The sequence below is a fragment of the Lissotriton vulgaris genome, chromosome 5 (genome assembly GCF_964263255.1).
Source record: "Lissotriton vulgaris chromosome 5, aLisVul1.2, whole genome shotgun sequence".
Classification (NCBI taxonomy): domain Eukaryota; kingdom Metazoa; phylum Chordata; class Amphibia; order Caudata; family Salamandridae; genus Lissotriton; species Lissotriton vulgaris.
The window spans coordinates 418,618,952-418,640,133 of NC_141693.1; the positions used below are offsets into that span (position 1 = coordinate 418,618,952).

The 21,182-nt window shown below is 44.7% G+C and overlaps 1 protein-coding gene across 4 annotated transcripts in view; it reads left to right on the forward strand.

The window, feature by feature from the left end:
- Window positions 1–21,182, forward strand: part of MAPK8 (mitogen-activated protein kinase 8) — a 585,436-nt gene that overhangs the window by 122,663 nt on the left and 441,591 nt on the right. For all 4 annotated transcript variants that reach the window (XM_086921791.1, XM_086921790.1, XM_086921789.1 and 1 more), the window contains exon 3: window positions 234–411. In XM_086921791.1, coding sequence (XP_086777917.1) covers window positions 290–411 — 122 coding nt within the window. In that variant the 5' untranslated portion in view covers window positions 234–289. The remainder of the gene's footprint in view (window positions 1–233; window positions 412–21,182) is intronic.

The window sequence follows — 21,182 nt, forward strand, 5'->3', positions numbered from 1 at the left end:
TGAAAATTCATACTCTGCGCCTGTTCCAGTGTAACTGCACCCTACAGTTCCCATGGTGAACTACATGTATCTCTATGCAGCTGTGCTATTGCTCTGTGTATTGGCTGATGTATTGGTGTATTGGCTTTTTTGTGTCCTTGCCCTCTGTGTACTTTTTTGTTCTCCCTGTTGTTTTTGTTCTCCCATTGTATGGACAGTTTCTTATTTTTTTTATTTTTTATTTCTGGTTCCAGAGTTTTGACTACATTTTAGGTTTGAATGAATTGGGGATAATAACATCGGTCTAATCATGAGCAGAGGAAAGAGGGACAGCAACTTCTGCAGTGTGGAGATTGGGGACTCCACCTTCACTGTCTTGAAGCGCTATCAGAACCTAAAGCCAATCGGCTCAGGAGCGCAGGGAATTGTTTGGTAAGCTAAAAATTGTCAATATGTGAATTCCGCTATTAACCTTGTTTCTTATTTTCTTAAGAATTTTCACTGTATGATACAATTGCATTTTCTTATGGCGACATGTGAATGTGGATTCAAGCAAGACTTTGTCGTTAATATTGGAAGGTTTAGGGCATTTTGCTCTTCAATCAACAAGTGACAGGATGATCTTTGTAGATGTCACACAGATTGAGGTGAAGCAGTAGTAAGACATTAACTATATCTCTGTACTCAGACAAAGTGAGTGTGGGGTGCAATGTAGAATTAACACTTCTATCTTGTGTGACTTTTATTTCTCCAATGTTGGACCTTTCATCAGGTTAAATTCACATGCTTTAATTTTCCCCGTTGGTAAGGTAACAAATCATTTTCCGTAGTTTACCCTTCATATTAACAGCTCACATTACTATCTTTGTGTTTTGGTGTTGTGGTGATTTAATGCCCCTAATTGGAAAGTATTAAAATGCAAATGTAATTATTTGGCTAGTTGCTAGGAAGTGTCTGGTGCTTTCATCAGAAATTCTATAAGCTTTTGCCACATGTTTACTTGCCAAAGAAAAGTGGTTCAAATGCACCACCTAAGCACTAAAGTGTCCAGTCAGAGCAGTGGAGGTTCATTCCCTTTATGCATATCGTTTGTTTGGCATCTTACATTTGCACCTGGGCCAGCACCAAATAATGGAATTGTGGGAGTAGCTATGATCTCTCGTTCCAGAAATTAATCAAAGTTAGTTATATTTTTACTGAAATTTATTGGTAGACTTTTGGATTACTACACTTTAATGAAATAACTTTACTGGGCTTTTTCCATTTGGAAAGAGAAGCAAAAACAAAGTGAGTATCAGTCCTTCAAAGTCTGGAGGCCTGTTCAATAATCCCATTGGAAAATTTTGATTTTTCACAACCTGGTGGGCAGAAAATATGGATTTTATTAAAGACACGAAGGCTAAGATAATGCAAATCTTTTTTGCCAGCTCACAGAAGCAACAATTGAAAAATTTAGAACTTTAATAACATTCTAACAAGCTATAAAGTCCCCCCACATTCAGCCTTCTTCCTGTGCTGAAAGACAAAAAACAAGAAATTTGAATTTATTGAGATAATAACTAGTTGCACTAGAGTGGGCATCATCGTGGAGGGATAATCTTAGCCTCCGTGTCTTTAATAAAATCCCGATTTTCAGTCAATTAGGCTGTGAAAAATCAACATTTTATGGCATGACATGGAGGTGAACATTATGCAAGTTTAAAGTGTATTTGACACATGATCAATTGCATTTGCAATCCGTCAAAAGTAACAATTTTTAAACGTATTTTCATTTGACCAATCTGCAGCCCTAAGGATAGCCTGCAGACCTCTCCCAGAGACAAAAGTTTTAGAAGCTGACGCATCTCTAAGGGAGTGTGCTCCAAATATAGAGATGCCCACACCGGACACGCTCATAACCTCTTTCACCCATCTCACAAAGGTGGGTGAAGGGACCGGTACATGAGGCTATCTATGGGAAATTAACAGTTCTCCAGTATTAGGGGTGTCTTTCATAGATTCACATGCTTGAATAATTCCCCGTCGTCGAAGTGGGAGTCCCACGGTACATAACATAGTAAAAAAAGGATATATACATAAATATATATACATATATACACATAAAATAATACTCCATAATATGTATATTCTTTAAAAAAAATAGTCTTGAAGTACCAAAGAACAAAATAGGCCCATAGAAAGCATTGAGGGAGAGCTCACTTTAGTAACATATCAATGTCCTTATGATAGTCCACTTTCCAGCCAATCAGGCTGTAGCACCCTCTAGAACCTTCTCCTCAGAAGCTCAAGCCCTCAGATTTTCTACCGCAGGTCGTGTGAAGGGAGTCTTCCTGAGCTCTGCTCAGTTTTTTCCTCAACTTCAAGCTTCAAACCTTCAAGTATGTCTACTATAAAGAAATCTTTATTCAGGCCCTGCTCAGCCTGTGGAAAACTTTGTCTTTTCTCTGAGGACCCTCATAAGAAATGCATTTATTGCTTGTACCCGGACCATGAGGTGAGGAGCTGTAAATTTTGTAGGACATTTTAAAATAAGACCTTGAAAGTTAGAGAGGCCCATCTCCTTCTGTGGCTACAGAAGTTGGAGACCTCAGACAATCCTGTGTCTGATTTAGAGTGTGTCTTCTCGCCAGTCTATGACCTCTCTCAAGTGTGGGTCTGAGTCTGATGTTCCTTCTCCTTTCCTTAAGAAAAAGAAGCTTGTGGACGATTCAAAATCAGTCTCCCCACCGGATCTGCCTGCCTCTATGCCTGCGCGACTTAGTTCTCTGGCGTCGCAGATCCATTCTGTGCCCTCGTCCTCAAAAACGAGCACCAGCTCGTCGACGACGACGAGATCCGTCGACGTCCTTCCGACGACGACATCTTGCTCCATGTCGATGACGTCGACGCTGGTCCAGGATGCCCGGCCTATTGCTTTTATAATCAAGATCTCATCGACGGCGAAAAAACCTGTCTCGTCGAAGCGCCATTCGTCGACGAAGGCTTTGTCGACGCGCCACTCATCGTCGACACCTTCAACTTCATCGACGACGGCCTCGTCGACTGCCTCCATCCCGTCGACGGCGAGCTCCTCGTCGACGGGAGCTTCGTCGACGTCACAAATTTCGTCGACGGCAGCAACACCAACGTAGACGGCAGCGCCGACGACGAAAATAGTAATCTCGTCGAAGACATTGCCATTATCGTCGACGCCAGGAAAGTCTACTGCAAAGCACTCGACGACGACCGCGTCTACCACCTCGTCGATGGCAAAATTTTCACTGGCAACTGCAACCAGCTTCATAGTTGTCACAGCTACTACTGTCAAGCATCCAGTTCCTTTGGATTTGAGCCCATTGCAACATTGCACAGGTCCACCGCCTCAACTATTTGCATCTGATGATGAGGGTGATTCAGATGGCTCCTATGTGGACGATAACTTTAGGGCTGCCAATAGCCCGTCGGAGTTACAGATTAAATATCAGGACTATGATGACAATGAGGAGCAAGACTTGCATATCACGGCTCCAGAAGATTCGCATGATGTTGACCAGGATGTTCCTTTGGCACAGTTGCCTCTGTCCTTGATCACCAATCTGCAACACATGCTCGATAACTACAATCGTCGTTTCCCACCTTCCACGCCGGCTTCTTTGCCGCCCGCATCCACACAGCCGTCTGTTTCTCTTGCACCAGTTCAATCACCTATTCCACAGCATACAATTCAGGTGGATACTGGCAATAATATGGACACAGACCCAGATGATGACGCTGCAATGGCAGATTGGGACAATTACCAGGCGCAGACTCCGTCGCCTCCACCTACTTCTCCTCTGGCGTCGCCTCCAGTTGACAATGGGGGGTTTACATCTTTTGATGTTAAGGGCTGCCAAACGCTTCCACTTGCCGATGGAAGTCAGGCAAGAGGAGTGCTTCCTCTATGATTTTAAAGACCAGCCATTGAAGCAGGTGCATTCCATCACTAACATAGACTTCATATGGAAAGAAGGACTTAAATTGATGGAACGGCCCCATTCTGGGCCGGCTGTACTTCCATGTATCGACAAAGTATAGGGCTCCTGTGAATTTGCCTGCCTGTTTAGTTTCCCAGCCAAAACCTGATTCTGTCATTACTGAGGCTGCTCAAGAGGTCACGGAATCCTTCATCTTCCTTAACATCACCACCGGACCAGGAGGGTCGCCGTCTGGACACCATTGGAAAAGAATGTTCAGTAATGACTGCAACCACTGTACGGGCTGCAAATTCTTGGCCGTCCTCGGACGTTACGAACGACAAATATGGTCGGAAATTGCTGCATTGGTTGACCTCATCCCTGAAACATCCAGAGCTGAAGCGCAAAAGATCGTGCAAGAGGGTCCTCTGAAATTATCGACTGTTCCGTTGATATTTCCTCGACTTGTTTCCGGCAGTTAGCCGGCGCTGCAGTTTTACGGAGACTAGGCTGGCTCAAGTCTACGTCTTTCCGGCCGGAGGTGCAAGCACCCTTCGATGGTGAGTCCCTCTTCGGTAAACATGTGGACGATGCCTTGGAATCTATTAAAAAGGACACGGACACTGCTCGCGCCCTCGTTCTTTGCAATACCGGAAGAGGCCATTTCGTGGAGCACGTGGTAGAGGTACATCCTCTAATTTTCGTGGCTTCTCCCAATACCGCACCTACAGTGACAACAGGCAGCGGTATTCAAACCAATCGCAGTCTCGACAGACCGACTACAGACCATACAGGCGGGAAACCACTTACAGAGGTGGTAACTCCTCCAATAAAAAATGACTTTCGCAACTTCGTCTTTTCCCACTCTGCAAATTGGTGGTCGAATCTCCCAAAGATTTTTAGATTGGTCAGCAATAACTTCCGACCGTTGGGTTTTGGAAGTCATCCAAAGAGGCCACGCTCTGGAATTCATCAAGTTCCCACCCAACCGCCCGCCATCTGGTCCTCCTCCAAAACATCTAAAGGAACTGTTTGCACAAGTTGCAGTTATGATTCAGAAAGGTGCAGTCGAAGTGGTTCCTCCAACAACAGGGGATGGGCTTTTATTCCCGCTTTTTTCTTATCAGGAAAAAAAATGGGAGAGTGGCGCCAGATTTTAGACCTCAGAGCCCTCAATAAATGTGTCAAGTCCAAGACATTTTGCATGCTGACCTTGCTGGAAATCTTGCAGTTCCTGAATCCAGAAGAATTCCTCTCTACAATCGACCTCCAGGATGCATACTTCCATGTGCCAATCCATCAAAGACACAGAAAGTACCCCCGTTTCACAGTGGGATCAAAGCACTACCAATTCAAGGTTCTACCTTTTGGACTTTGTTCAACGCCGAGGGTCTTCACAAAGATCATGGCCACGGTTTGCGGCTTATCTACGCCTACAAGGCATACAAATCTACCCTTACTTGGACGACTGCTTAATAAAGGCACCAACCTTCCAAGCAGCAAATCAACACACGTAGACTTGCCTTTCTCTCTTCAAAAGCTTGGGTCTTTCCATCAACCACAAAGTCACATGTCCATCCCTCACAACAGAGAGTCTTTCTGGGAGCGTTGATAGATACATGTCTAGCGAAAGTGTTTGTGTCACAAGAACACCTAGATCGCATCATCAAACTGGTGGCTCTTTTAAGCTCAAAGAGGCCCGTTTCTGTCTGAATGTTAAAATCCTTTCTGGGCATGACGTCGTCCTGCATAGCACTGATTCCCAATGGAAGGTTGCACATGCGAGTCCGTCAAGAAGAATTGGACAAGCAATGGCGGCAAGTCTCAAGGTCGTTCAACGACAAAGTCTGCCTGACCCCTCGCCTCCAGGGCGCATTGGAATGGTGGGCTCACCTTACAAACATCACAACAGGGCGTCTGTTTCAAGAGCCGGACACAACGCTTCCTTAGAGGGTTGGGGTGCTGTAATGGCTGGATTTTCTGTTTAGATGGGATCAGCCCCCAGGGGCCCCTGTGACCCAGCCAAAACGTACTCACCTTCCCTTCTTAGATCGTATTCACAATGGGTAGCTATACAGATAAATATACAAATTGCACCTAAGAATGGGGAATGACAATATACATATATGGATTTTCTACAATATCTTATTCACATCAGTTGGCCTCGCGGTCACCCCGACCCAGACCGTTCTACCCTAGGGCAGATCTGACACACAATCCGGTGTGTCTACACACGGGCCTGCAGAACCCAATGCTCCCTTTTCCAAATCGTTCGCGATCCTGCGAAACATACACGTCAGTGTCCCTCCTGACGCTCTCACTTATTTTAAGCCACAATCTGGTGGATTTACACGACGGTGTCCTTCCCGTCGCTCTCATTAACGCCGCATATCAACGACGACCACATTCCTATGAAACATTATTGGGACGATATCTCAGCAATCTACTTAGGATAAAACTAAAGTAATAACTTTGGATATGGATTCAGATTGTATAGTGTACTCCGTGCTCATGACATCAAAGGTCCACTCACTCCCTCTTTATTTGGTTACCATTCGTCTGATCGGGATTTCTCATCCGTTCGCCTAAATAGTGTCCAACTAGGAATAGCATTTACCAAGATTGAACACAAGCACCAGGTACACGATAATTCTATATGAATTAGGGTATTTATTAACAATAAACATAAATCACATCACTATACAACATTACATGTGCAAAGGGAATAAAAGATAAAGGTTAGGGTGCACATACTATAAGAATCGGGCGGACATCACCTGGTTAATGGGAAATCGGGACTCGGCAGTCATCTAGGCTCCTGTCTCGTCTCTGGGTCCTGGCTCGCCTTGCAGTCACCCTCAGCCGTCACAAGTACACGTCTGCACCGCTAGGCTCAACCTCGTCTGCTCTCCCTCAGGACCTCGGAACCTTGCTGTTTATCAACTACCGTCTCTCTCTCTCTGTGTCAGTGCGCTCCGCGCCACTTCTCGTTCAGTCTATCTCAGAGAGTTTCGGTCTTAAATCTTTCTCCGACTTCAAAGATGGCGACTTGTCCACCATGAAAGTGAATAATGGCAGAGATGCTAACGGCTAGATGCCGCCTACGGACTGACTGACAAAAAGACTAACACCTTCGCTAATATCAAAGCTCGTTCCTTCATGGAAATTCACGGCCAGTAACCTGCCGCCCACCAAATTCTTGTACCTCCCCGTACCAAGGACACTTTCCCAGCTGGCCAGCCTGAAGTTGTGTCTTCGGAGTGGAGAAAAATACATTCCTTCGATAAGGGTCAGCCTGAACCGGTTCTCTCCAAGCGAACAACAGCTTGAAACTAAAACATTACTCTTCACCTAGAAAGCCTTCTCGAGCTACCGGGCAGAAAGCAAAATGGAGTCTGTCTCGTTTAAGGCCTACGGAGCCCATAATATGCATAGCTCCATGAAAAACAGATCGGCATGTTAGCAAATGAGTGAATCATGACTAATACTTATATATCTATCCCCTAACTTAAATTCATAAGCCTTACTCTAAGGGAAATAATACGAAAATGCCTTTATGTATATAAGACAGGGTCCCTGTCTATCGGCCTAATCCCTATGCTATGGGGGTGATAGGCTGGAGTCACTCTCCATCATTCTTCTTCTCCAGAGAGCTGGCAGAAAGACAGCCATAACATTACACCCCTTGACTCCAGTCTATTAACCACAAACTAAATGGAACTAACGTCAGTAGACGAATAATATGAAACAAAACTAACTGATCTATGAGCCTTAGTAAGTCTAAAATATTGTAGCAGGGAAGGAATACACTGAATAAAGCAACAAAGTGCTATAAGGATACAGATAGCAAGAATAACCCCCCCTAAAATTTGTCGCATGAAATGCATGTCAGGGAGCCAATTAAAAAGCCAGTCAAAGAAACCCTGATCTATATGTTCTCTGATTTCTGCAGTCAAGTCGTGGAGTTTGTTAATGTGGGACTGGATATCTTTAGAATGGTCAGACAAATTAAAACAGCATAGACCTTCAAAATCAGAGCACTCGTGCCCATGTTTTAACAACAAATAATCAATGGCAGCACGGTTTTGCAAAATAGCTCTACGTTCACCTTGGGAATCTAATAATAAATCTGATAAAACAGTAGATGTTTGGTTTATAGACTTCACCATCCAGCAGGCCATTTTGCCGATTGTTTTGGCATTATAAACGGCCAATGCTGGAACACCAATAATAGAAAAAGCTAAACCAAGATATTCTGATCTGGAATAAAGATGAACAGAGGAATCACAGTCTTCATGTAATGACATTGAGTCTCGGACAATACGGGAATGGGAAGGGGGATGTGAAGAAAACATTAGCAAACTTAATCTAGTGATGGCACATGGACCACCAGAAATATTCGTAGGAATATAGGGCCAAGATGAATTCCCGCAGGAAAAGAGCCATCCAGCTGGTAATAACATTGAACGATAATGGCTAGTGGCTACAACTAAACTTTTACAGGTCATATTGTTTTTCACTGAAAGACATGAATTCGGAAGTCTTTTTAAACATAGCAGACGTTGATGAAATGAAAAAGTAGTAGCGGCCTGGAGTTTCAACCGCAGACATTCAGAGATGGCCTTAGGATTACAGGTCATCATGAAACAAAGGTCACCAGGGGTAATATTAAAAGTAGTAATTCTGGAGTTAATAGGGACATCGAGGTCCGAAAGAAGAGTACATGAGGGACAAAATTCATGGGCCGCAAAATCGCCCAGAATAACATTAGGTCGGGCATTGGATACATTGAATACATGATGCAGAGTTTCAGTAGATGCAGGGACAGCAACCAAACAGGTCGATAAAATGTCAGTGACAGACTTCATGGGGGTAAGGCAAAAATGCGGAGAGTTCGTCACTCGCTTAGCGAGTGTGATCCAGAAATTTGAAGATTTCTGCCACGCAGATCGCGCGGCTCTTGTTATCCCATCACTCGGCGTCGGTAGATCCTCTCCTCTCCCGGCGTAGCAGGCCAAAAGGAGTCCAACGCCGACACATCCTGCAGCAGCAGTCCAAAGAATGATCTGAAAAAATACAAACACAGGCCTTAATCATTCTCGTAAGTAACATTTGTCAGCTGGGACAGCTTCCCAGCCATCTTTCCCTGGCTTCATCACCAAAACGGTGTTGTCATGACCGGTCGCAATAATATCAGCCTGTTCAGGAGGATTTTTAGGCGATTGCACCCATATTTTAGCTCCAGGAAGATCAGAGGATCCGAAGCCTTTCTGTCCTCGCACAGTTAACAACGTTGGGGCAGAGCCTTTTTTGATCTCACCACTGAAGACAGGCATAATCAGTAACTGAGCAACACGGTCAGACTTTTTGATGAACAAATCCGTCTCACTGCTATTAAGCAAGAGAACCTTAATCTCTCCCTGATAATCACTGTCGATTACTCCTCCGAGTACTTGTACACCTTTCAGGGCCAGGCCAGATCTAGGGGCAATTAATCCAAAACTACCGGCAGGTATAGAGACACCAATGCCAGTTTCAACAATTATTCGATCCTTTCCTGGGAAGTGTACATCATTTAATGCATGCAGGTCGAGGCCTGCGGAACCTGGGGTTGCTCTACATGGAGCCATAGCACCGGGGGTAATTTCCCAATATGTGACAGTAGTCACCACAGAATTAGGTTTCGCATCAACATGTGGAGGAAACAAACGCATCAAAGGAGATTCAGCATGCAACAAAGGACGATTGTTCAATATCAGTAAAGCTTGAAGTAGGACATCTCTCCACTGGCTGTAACGGTCATCAGTCAACTTGCGCAACTGTTCTTTCAACAAGCCATTCATTCTCTCAATCAGTCCCGAAGCTTGTGGATAATATGGAATATGAAACACCCAATCTATATTATTCTCCATACAGAATTCCTGCACCAATCTTCCACGAAAGTGGGATGCATTGTCTGATTGAATTTGAAATGGGACACCATAATACAGAATAATTAGCTCCAGGGTTTTAATGGTATTCACTTGGGTAGCATTCTTGCAAGGGAAAGCGACCAAAAGGCCACTATAAGTATCAACCACTGTACAAATGTATTGACAATTTCTGCTCATGGGGAGCGGACCAATATAATCAATCTGCCAAATTTGGGCGGGCAATTTACCTCGATGTAAGTGGCCTCGAACAATTTGAGGCACCTCTTTCTTTCTAGAATGCTGGCAAATGGGACAATGTAGAATGGCATCTTTAATTAAAGAAAAGGGAATATGAATTCCTCTATCAGCAGCCCACCTGTTAGTGGCTTTCTCTCCAAAATGTCCTGCTTTCTGATGGGCCCATTTCGCCAATCCCGCCAAATCAGAATCTTGCATGTCAACCACTGCCTCAGAAATTTTAGACTGTTCATCTGCAATGTTATGGAAAAATTTGTCAAGGGAGTCGATTGGAGTATGAGCATCCACGTGAAAGATTGTTACAGTACTCTGCGGAAGCAGTTCCCAAATATCTTGCCACAATTCTTTACCCCACAATTCTTTAGAATGCAATTCCCAATTATGCGAGTGCCATGTAGGCAGCCACACTGCTAGTCCATTTGCAGTGGACCAAGAATCAGTAAAAATATGACATGTACCTGGTAACTCCTGTTTCAAAACTTGGTAAACTGCATAGAGTTCAGCATATTGACTACTCTTACCGTCTCCAGTTGTGCTCAATAATTTCTGTGTAATCGGGTTATAGGAGACAGCTTTCCAATGTCTCTTGTCACCAATGAACTTCGCAGAACCATCCGTAAACCACACATGTTTTCTATCCTCCGCGGACAGATCATCAAATGATTTACCCCACTTCACGGGAGACTCCTGCACTACGGGAACCGAACGCTCACTTTCAGCCTCATTGGAGGGCGCCTGCGCCACTCGCTCATGTAAAACCGCCACACCTTTCGGACCCACACGTGCCCTGTCCTGAATGTACCATTTCCATTTAATCACACTAGCCTCCTGAGCATGTCCAATTCGATGGGACTTCGGTGAACTCAAAACCCACTGCATGATGGGAATCTCAGGCCTCAAAATCACAGCATGGCCTAAAGTCAATTGCTCGGTATCCACCAGAGCCCAATAACAAGCAAGCAACTGTTTTTCAAAAGGTGAGTAACGCTCACCAGCCTCTGGTAACTTTTTGGTCCAAAAACCTAATGGCACTTTTTGTCTGCCTTGCTTTTGCCACAAACTCCAATTGGCATACAGACCTTCCACGGATACATTCAAATCCACATTACCTTCACTCACGGGCCACAAATCCAAAGCATACTGAATAGCTTCTTTAGCCAAATTAAAAGCAGTCTGTTGAGGTTCACCCCATTCAAACGCATTCTTTTTACGAGTGACTCGATACAGTGGAGCCAAGATCTGACTCAAATGGGGAATATGCTGACGCCAAAATCCAAACAATCCAATAAAGCATTGAGCTTCTTTCCTGTTTCTGGGAACAGCAAAATCAAGTATTTTTCGTTTAACCTGTGGAATCACCTCTCTGTGACCCTCATGCCAATTAATTCCTAGGAATTTCACAGCTTGGGATGGAGTTTGTAATTTGTCAGGATTAATTTCCCAGCCTTTTGCTCGCAAACAGTCAATGATCTGATCTAAACGAGACTGTACTTGGTCTTGCGTTTCACCTTGAATCAAAATGTCGTCAATATAATGACAAACCTGAACTTGTGGATTCGTGGGCACTTCAGACAAATGTTCCGCCACCAGCCGGTGACAGATCGTAGGACTATGTACATAGCCTTGAGGAAGACTCCGGAACGTCATTTGACGTCCATTCCATGTAAAACTGAATTGTTCCTGGCATTCGGGGGCAATCGGAATTGAAAAGAATGCATTAGCAATATCAATGGAAGCATACCACGTACCTGGATGCTTTTGAATTCTCTCAATCAATGTAACAATATCAGGCACTGCAACAGTCAATTTAGGTGTATGTTTGTTCAATTCTCGATAATCAACAGTCATGCGCCAAGAGTCGTCACTTTTGCGCACGGGCCAAACAGGATTATTCCAAGCAGATGTGACCGGAGTAATGACTCCCGCGTCAACCAAATCCTGAATCGTAGCTGTAATTTCTTCATGACCACCTGGGATGCGATATTGTTTCTGAGAAATCACTTTCGTCGCTAAAGGGATCTTAATAGGTGGCATGCGTAAACGGCCAACCCGTACGGGTCTGGTCGAAATGTACTGTCTAGTACCAAATTGATAGTAACCATCATCCAAATGCAAAGTCATACCTTTCAAGATGTCAATTCCAATAATGTATTCCAAAAGTGGCACAACCAACACAGAGTATTCTCTACGAGGAATTCTACCAATTTTAATTTCAAGTGCAGTTTGAACTGCGGGTGTTTCTTTACCACCCAAACCGGTAATTGTGAAAGACTGTCCATGAAATTTTCTTGACTTACCATGAATTAAAGTGGCCTCCGCCCCAGTATCAACTAACGCTCGGGCCCTTTGGATATTACGATGTTTCCAAAAAATCTCAATATCTACATAGGGTCTGTAATCTCTGTGGGCCCACCTGCGTACCGGAGCTTGACCTATTTCCTAGTCATTTTTCCTGCGTTCCGTCAACCAAGACAGATCAGGGTAAATGTTTTCAGTTTTCTTGGGTATCAGAATTTCTTGTTCATATCCGTCTCCAGTACGAAACGGATTAGTGTCAGGTTCAAAAAGTTGTGAGTGACGATCAGGGAGTCTGTTACGATCCTCCCTCTTTCTTATGTCAGGGGAAAAACTCCTTGCATCTCTACGTCTGCTAGAACCACGATCATCTCTTCCCCTCTCACGATCATCCTCTCTCCCCCTCCCATCACTACGACGGGGGGAACCACCGCGTTCATAACGCCGATCATCACGGCGATCAGAATTCACACGTCGTCTCTCATCACCACTGTCATCCGAACCACGATCATACTCATTCTTTCGCACACGACGGGCACCTTCCTTTCAATCCAAACCACGCTTACGAAACATATCCCATAGGATATTATTAGGTTCACCATCAATCTCTTCCCTTTTGACACCATCAGCAATGAGAGCAAGAAACATGTCACGTCTAGAGAACTTATAGTCCCCAGCAGTACGACCCTCAGGTCGGGATTGTCTTTCAGGTTTAAACCATTCACCCAGCTCACCAAGCTGACGAACAGACTCGAGCACAGCAGACAAAGGATTGCCAGTTTGATTAATCAATAATGTCATCATGACCTGCTTGTAAGCAACAGGAGAAGTACGTATAATGCGGTTACGCACAGAAGATGTTAAAAGACCATCCAATAACCTGTCAGCAGTACTAAGGAAGATACACGTTTTCATGACTTCTTCCTTTAAACGTTGCGACGCATCGCGCAGAGTATACCACGGCTTTTCATCAGAGGGCCAATCAGACTCAGTTGGATATTTATGATTACAGCCATCAGACGCAAGCTGGAGCAAAGAAGTTTGGACATTACCATTAAAATTCCGAAAATGGTCCTGAATAGTAGAATCAGAACTCAAAGAGCAAAATCGTAAGCAATCAACAGCATCGAGCATAATACCGGAAGCGCCAAGCTCATAAAGACGCACCATCCAGGTAAGCAAGGCCTCACCAGGCCGTTGTTTAAATCGTTGCAGGATGTCACTAATCTCCTGCTGAGTAAAATCTTCAATACAGTCAAGAGGGATACCACCCGGATTACCAGGGGCTTGTTGTAATTTCCGTCGAAAGATCGGGTGAGCAGAAACTGCGGGAAGAGCTTCCGAGGAAGCCCGCATCTTAGATTTAACAGAACAATCAGGGCAAGCTACGTCATCCGCACGGGAAGAACGAGCACGGTCACCATCGGTAGTCAAATCAATGCATGAAGCAGATTTACAATCACGTCCGGAGCGAGAAGACTCGCGCTTGTCACCCTCCTCTGCTGAGGAGTCAGAAGTATGAGAATCCCAGATATTACCGTCCCACTCATCGGGGTTCCAATCCATTCCAGCTTTTGCTACAACCATACGCACTTTGCGTGAAGACACACGTCCACGACGATGTTTATACTTATATCGTGCAATACGGACCGCAGCCCTTTCGGCAATGGTCTGATATGTTTCAAGTTTATCGGCAAGCAATTTATTTTGACAACGCAACAAAGTGTGCGCATTTTGCAACTCGACACACTGTCCTTCCGAATCTTTAAACTGTTTCTGTAGTTGAACAAACCTCTCATGCAATATTTTGTATGCATTAAGAATAATCCACCCTCTGCGTCCTAAAATAGGAAGCTCATCACCCTTCACTACTGGCGCTTTCTGTAGGCACGAAATCACATCAGCAGGCTCCGCCTGCTCCAAGAATGAAGACCAATTTTCACTCAAGCCAGTAGAATCAGCCCACTCACGGGCCAAAGCCTCGTAAGGCGTAGACTCCCAGCCGGGAATCTGGATCGGTAATTTAAAAACCGAATGTGATTTTTTCGCAAGCATAATGACACGCAAAAAAAAAATGATATACACAATTATAAACAAAATTTTATACGTACAAGCTGAGCGCAAACCAACAAGATGAAAACAACACAATGCACACAGGCTTCGTAAACAGTTCGTGACGCCAGATGTAATGGCTGGATTTTCTGTTTAGATGGGATCAGCCCCCAGGGGCCCCTGTGACCCAGCCAAAACGTACTCACCTTCCCTTCTTAGATCGTATTCACAATGGGTAGCTATACAGATAAATATACAAATTGCACCTAAGAATGGGGAATGACAATATACATATATGGATTTTCTACAATATCTTATTCACATCAGTTGGCCTCGCGGTCACCCCGACCCAGACCGTTCTACCCTAGGGCAGATCTGACACACAATCCGGTGTGTCTACACACGGGCCTGCAGAACCCAATGCTCCCTTTTCCAAATCGTTTGCGATCCTGCGAAACATACACGTCAGTGTCCCTCCTGACGCTCTCACTTATTTTAAGCCACAATTTGGTGGATTTACACGACGGTGTCCTTCCCGTCGCTCTCATTAACGCCGCATATCAACGACGACCACATTCCTATGAAACATTATTGGGACGATATCTCAGCAATCTACTTAGGATAAAACTAAAGTAATAACTTTGGATATGGATTCAGATTGTATAGTGTACTCCGTGCTCATGACATCAAAGGTCCACTCACTCCCTCTTTATTTGGTTACCATTCGTCTGATCGGGATTTCTCATCCGTTCGCCTAAATAGTGTCCAACTAGGAATAGCATTTACCAAGATTGAACACAAGCACCAGGTACACGATAATTCTATATGAATTAGGGTATTTATTAACAATAAACATAAATCACATCACTATACAACATTACATGTGCAAAGGGAATAAAAGATAAAGGTTAGGGTGCACATACTATAAGAATCGGGCGGACATCACCTGGTTAATGGGAAATCGGGACTCGGCAGTCATCTAGGCTCCTGTCTCGTCTCTGGGTCCTGGCTCGCCTTGCAGTCACCCTCAGCCGTCACAAGTACACGTCTGCACCGCTAGGCTCAACCTCGTCTGCTCTCCCTCAGGACCTCGGAACCTTGCTGTTTATCAACTACCGTCTCTCTCTCTCTGTGTCAGTGCGCTCCGCGCCACTTCTCGTTCAGTCTATCTCAGAGAGTTTCGGTCTTAAATCTTTCTCCGACTTCAAAGATGGCGACTTGTCCACCATGAAAGTGAATAATGGCAGAGATGCTAACGGCTAGATGCCGCCTACGGACTGACTGACAAAAAGACTAACACCTTCGCTAATATCAAAGCTCGTTCCTTCATGGAAATTCACGGCCAGTAACCTGCCGCCCACCAAATTCTTGTACCTCCCCGTACCAAGGACACTTTCCCAGCTGGCCAGCCTGAAGTTGTGTCTTCGGAGTGGAGAAAAATACATTCCTTCGATAAGGGTCAGCCTGAACCGGTTCTCTCCAAGCGAACAACAGCTTGAAACTAAAACATTACTCTTCACCTAGAAAGCCTTCTCGAGCTACCGGGCAGAAAGCAAAATGGAGTCTGTCTCGTTTAAGGCCTACGGAGCCCATAATATGCATAGCTCCATGAAAAACAGATCGGCATGTTAGCAAATGAGTGAATCATGACTAATACTTATATATCTATCCCCTAACTTAAATTCATAAGCCTTACTCTAAGGGAAATAATACGAAAATGCCTTTATGTATATAAGACAGGGTCCCTGTCTATCGGCCTAATCCCTATGCTATGGGGGTGATAGGCTGGAGTCACTCTCCATCATTCTTCTTCTCCAGAGAGCTGGCAGAAAGACAGCCATAACAGGTGCACACCTTGAGGAGATGTCAATCAAGGGCAAATGGACAGTCGACCAGCGCAAGTGGTACATCAATCGGCTGGAGCTCCTGGCTATCTTTCTCACCCTAAAATCGTTTCGACTACTGGTGGAAGGAAAGTCTTTGTTGGTGCGTACAGACAACACCACGAGTATGCACTACCTCAACAAGCAAGGGGGTTCAAGATCTCTCCCACTCTCCAAACAGGCACAACCGAACTGGAAGTGGGCAATACAACATTGTGTTCACTTGACCGCTGTTCATGTCCCGGGCATTTCCAACGCCCTTGCAGACTCTCTCAGCAGTTCGACCACAGACAACCACGAGTGGGAACTCCATCAGTCAATTCTGGAGTACGTGTTTCGCAGGTGGGGCCGCCCAGATATGGATCTGTTTGCGACTCCAGTCAACCGCAAATGCCCACGCTACACAAGTTGGCATCCCCACAAAGGATCGAGCGGGAATGCATTTTCGATCAACTGGTCGAACAAATTCATGTACGCTTTTCCACCGATCCCTCTTGTACTTTGCCTTCTGCGCAGAATGAGGTTTCAACTGTCACATCCTGCTGATTGCACCCAGGTGGCCACGTCGCCCGTGGTTCACGGATCTACTTCTTCTTACTCAGTGCGATCCGATTACTCTTCATTCGCTGCCTCACCTTCTCACCATGTCTCAGGGTCAGATTTGCCATCCAGACCCAGCATATCTCCAGCTTCACGCTTGGAACCTGAACTCCATGAGTTCGCCCATCTGAATCTTGATCCGGACTGCAGAGAGTTCCTTGCTCAAGCACGTGCTCCTTCAACCATTAAGACCTATAAATTAAAGTGGAAACGGTTTTGTGTCTGGTGCCATTCGGAAAACATTGATCCTATGCTCGCTACTCTTGAGCAGATCTTGCCTTTCTTCCTCCTTTTGGCAAAATCGGGACTTTCACATTCCTTGCTCAAGGTTTTCCTGACGGCACTTTTCCATTTTCGACATGATGGATCTACGTCTCTGTACTCCTCTCGGATCATTCGCCAGTTCTTTAAAGGTCTGTTCCGGATTTTTCCACCTATTCGGCGTCCTCCACCGGCTTGGCGTCTGAATCTGGTCCTAGCCCAACTTCTCAAACGTCCTTTTGAACCTATTCACTCAGCGGAATTGAAATTCCTTACTTGGAAGGTTTCCCTCCTCCTCGCACTTACGTCATCTAGGAGAGTGAGTGACATCCACGCTTTTACTATACAGCCGCCCTTTCTCCAATTCTCTAAGGACACTGTTACTCTTCGTACAAACCCTAAGTTTATTCCGAAGGTTCCATCGGACTTCCACCTTAATGAACCGATCATTCTCAAGGCTTTCTTCCCTAATCCTCAGTCTCCAGCTGAGCGTACTCTTCATTCCCTTGACCTGAACCGGTGCCTTAAATTCTACATCCAACGTTCTGCTGCATTTCGAAAGTCTGACCAACTCTTCGTGGCCTATGGCTGGATGCGTAAGGGTCATCCTGTCACTAAGCAAACAATCACTCGTTGGATTTCTTCTGCCATCAACGAGCTGGCAAGCCTCTTTCAGCTCCTGTGCGAGCACACTCGACGAGAGCAGTTGCTTCCTCTACTGCCCTGTTTGCAGGAGTGCCTCTGCATCAGATCTGCAGGGCGGCAACGTGGTCCAGTAGGCACCCGTTTACGAGGCACTACTGTCTGGAGGCAGTCAACGCTGCGGACACTGCTGTGGGTCAAGCGGTGCTTCGAAACCTCTTCAAATAAGGTGAGCCTCTGTTGCTTCCCGCCTCCTATCATAAAAGGTTTTTTCTTTTGGATATGCAATGTTGCCTGTATATATCTATGCGATGCAACTTTCTTTATTGCTTTTTATGATTCTTATTGTGGCGTACTGCTTTCTACTCTTATTCAAGCATGTGAATCTATGAAAGACACCCCTAACACTGGAGAAGAACAGAAGTTACTTACCTGTAAACTGTGGTTCTCCAGTATTGTTGTCTTTCATAGATTCTTATGAGACCCACCCTTCCTCCCCTCAGAGGCTCTCTTCTCCTCATGCACTCTTGGTCACTCCTGTGCTATGAAAATCTGAGGGCTTGGGCTTCTGAGGAGAAGGTTCTAGAGGGTGCTACAGCCTAATTGGCTGGAAAGTGGACTATTATAATGACATTGATATGTTACTAAAGTGAGCTCTCCCTCAATGCTTTCTATGGGCCTATTTTCTATGGTACTTCAAGACTTTATTTTTTTAAAAGAATATACATATTATGGAATATTATTTTATGTGTGTGTATATATTTATATATTATGTATATATGCTTCTTACTACTATGTTATGTTCCGTGGGACTCCCACTTCGACGACGGGGAATTATTCAAGCATGTGAATCTATGAAAGACACCAATACTGGAGAACCACAGTTTACAGGTAAGTAACTTCTGTTCTTGTGCTGCATTTCCTCTCAAACTTTCAGTTCTCCTCTCATACTACTTCAAACATTTCACAACGCAAAGTCTTTCATTCTGTCAAAAGAAAAGATAGAAAATGGAAGATGACATAGTCTTTGTTCTCTTTATGAGGGAAAAGCAAACTCACTCAGGTTGATAGGCCCTGCTAGTGACCTCTAAGGCTTTTACGTCCGAAATACTCCTAAAAGACACCATGTAGAGTAACACTGTAAGTTTATAAGAGATGCATTTGAGAGACATGCTTGAGTTGTCGCCCCAGCAACATAGGATTCATAAGACCTCTTTATCGGCCCATAAAGCAGTGTATTTTGCAGAAGACTGGTTCAGTACCCGTATACTTATTGTTTTCAAAATGCTCAGGCTTACAGAGACGCCATTCACCAAAGACTGTGCTGCAGCTATAGCTGATCTGAAAATGTTAACTGTGCTTTAGGTTAGACGTGATGTGAATAGTTCTGATAGGTAATTTACCACATGTACCATATCAGTTGAAACATGAAGGTAGTTTTGCTGAAGACACCAACAAACACATTTGTTTCAAGCCAGTCAATATGCCTTCCTTGTTCCATAAGCCCATGATTCAGATATGAGTAGGAAAGCTGGTGGCGAAATGCGTGGGATTTGTCACGGTCTTCTAAAATCTTCAAGGCCATCAGTTACCAGTAGCCCTTGTTCTACGAGAGGCTGTGGTGCCCCTTCAGTGCCTAGGATTATTTCCTGTAATGACTGTATTAGGCCGGGGAAGTCTATGCTAATTTCTAGCATGTTTGGGGAACAGTCCTGCAACCTTTCCAAGGATTGTTATTACCACAATGGACTCTCCGTACCTCTGCGCATGCAGGAATAGTTGTGGCAGCATGGCATATGGATAGAAAGCATATGATGCTAATCCCTTCCAATCTTGGAGGAATGCGTCTAACAACCTCTCCCTTCCCCCTCCGGTAGTCAGCTGAAGAATTTCCTCCAGCTGTGAGTTTAGCATAGCAGCAAAGAGGTCTCTCCCCATTTTGCTTAGATAATTAGGAATATGTCCCTGCCTAACCTCCAATTGCTTAAGTCCTTGAAATTCTGCCTCACCGTTGCTTAAACCAGGAATATGTTCCACTACAACTGAAAGTCCTTTGCTCAAGCAATATCCCCAGAAACCCTTTGCTAGATTTGCAAGTCCTTTGGAGTGAGAACCTCCCAACTTGTTGACATACCTCAAAGTTGATACATTGTCCATGCGCAGCATCACATGTAATTTCATCAATTTTGGCCCTGCTAGTAATTCTAAGCAGTTGATGTGGGACCCCTTCTCTTAATCTATCCAACGTCCCCCTGTCGATGAGTTGCCACATCTCGCACCCCTTCCTAAAAATGGCCCTGCCATTCCATGCTTCTGCAATCTTGAGCCACAACAGAAGTTCCTTCCTTGAGTCTTTGTCTAAAGACAACATCTGGGTAAGACAGTGTTTCCTTGAGTCTTTGGAGGGACCAGTAGTATAAGGGACCTAAGTAAATTGCTTGGATCGTAGAGGACAAGAGACCCAGGATCCTTGCTAAAAACCTTAAGGTAATCTCCTTTCTCCTAGTATTTTCCTCAATTCCTTGTGAAGCTCCTTAGCTTCTCTCTTGACAACTTAAGTTCTTCTTTTACTGTGTCAACAAAAAAATATGAACTGTGTTTCCTGGCTCAGTACCAAACATGATTTTTTCCTGTTTATGATAAAACCCAGGTGTTCGAATAAGCGTATGGTGAGATCTGTATGACGGGAGACCACACTTTTGGACTGAGCCATTAACAGAATATCGTCCAGGTATATTATCATTCTGACTACCCTTTCCCAGTGCCAGGCCGCTATGGGTCAAAGGACCTTAATGAAGCACCAAGAGATAGACGACAGCCCAAAGCGGCTACTGTAAAACTGACAGTTTTCCATCCCAAGTAAATGGCAACATTTCTGATGTGGAGTCCAAATTAGAACGGCCAAATATGCATCCTTGAGGTCTAGCTGTGTCAACCAGTTCCCTTTTATCTGCACATACCTTAAAAGGTGATCCCCTTCCATCTTTAAATGGTTATAAACTGCCCATTCAATAAGGTTCTTCATGTTTATTACTGGTCTTGGACCATTGTCCTTCTTCTCTACAAGGAAGACGTTTCTGACAAAACCAGGAGATGCAGGAGTGATGACTGAGACCTTGTCGCTGCAACTGCAAGGACCCGGCGATGCAGGAGCCATTCACGGGCTGTCTGTCGTAACTCTGATCCCTCTCGGATTGCCCCTGTAGCTAACAGGCTGTTTACTGCTTGTGACACTAGATTCTTGTCCACCTGCAAGAACACTTTCCCTTGAAATCTTTACTTGAATCTGGGTATTCACAAACTCTATCTTGTATCTTTTGACTGTGCTCCGAACTCGTGGGTCCTGTGTCACTAGTTTCCAGTTCCCC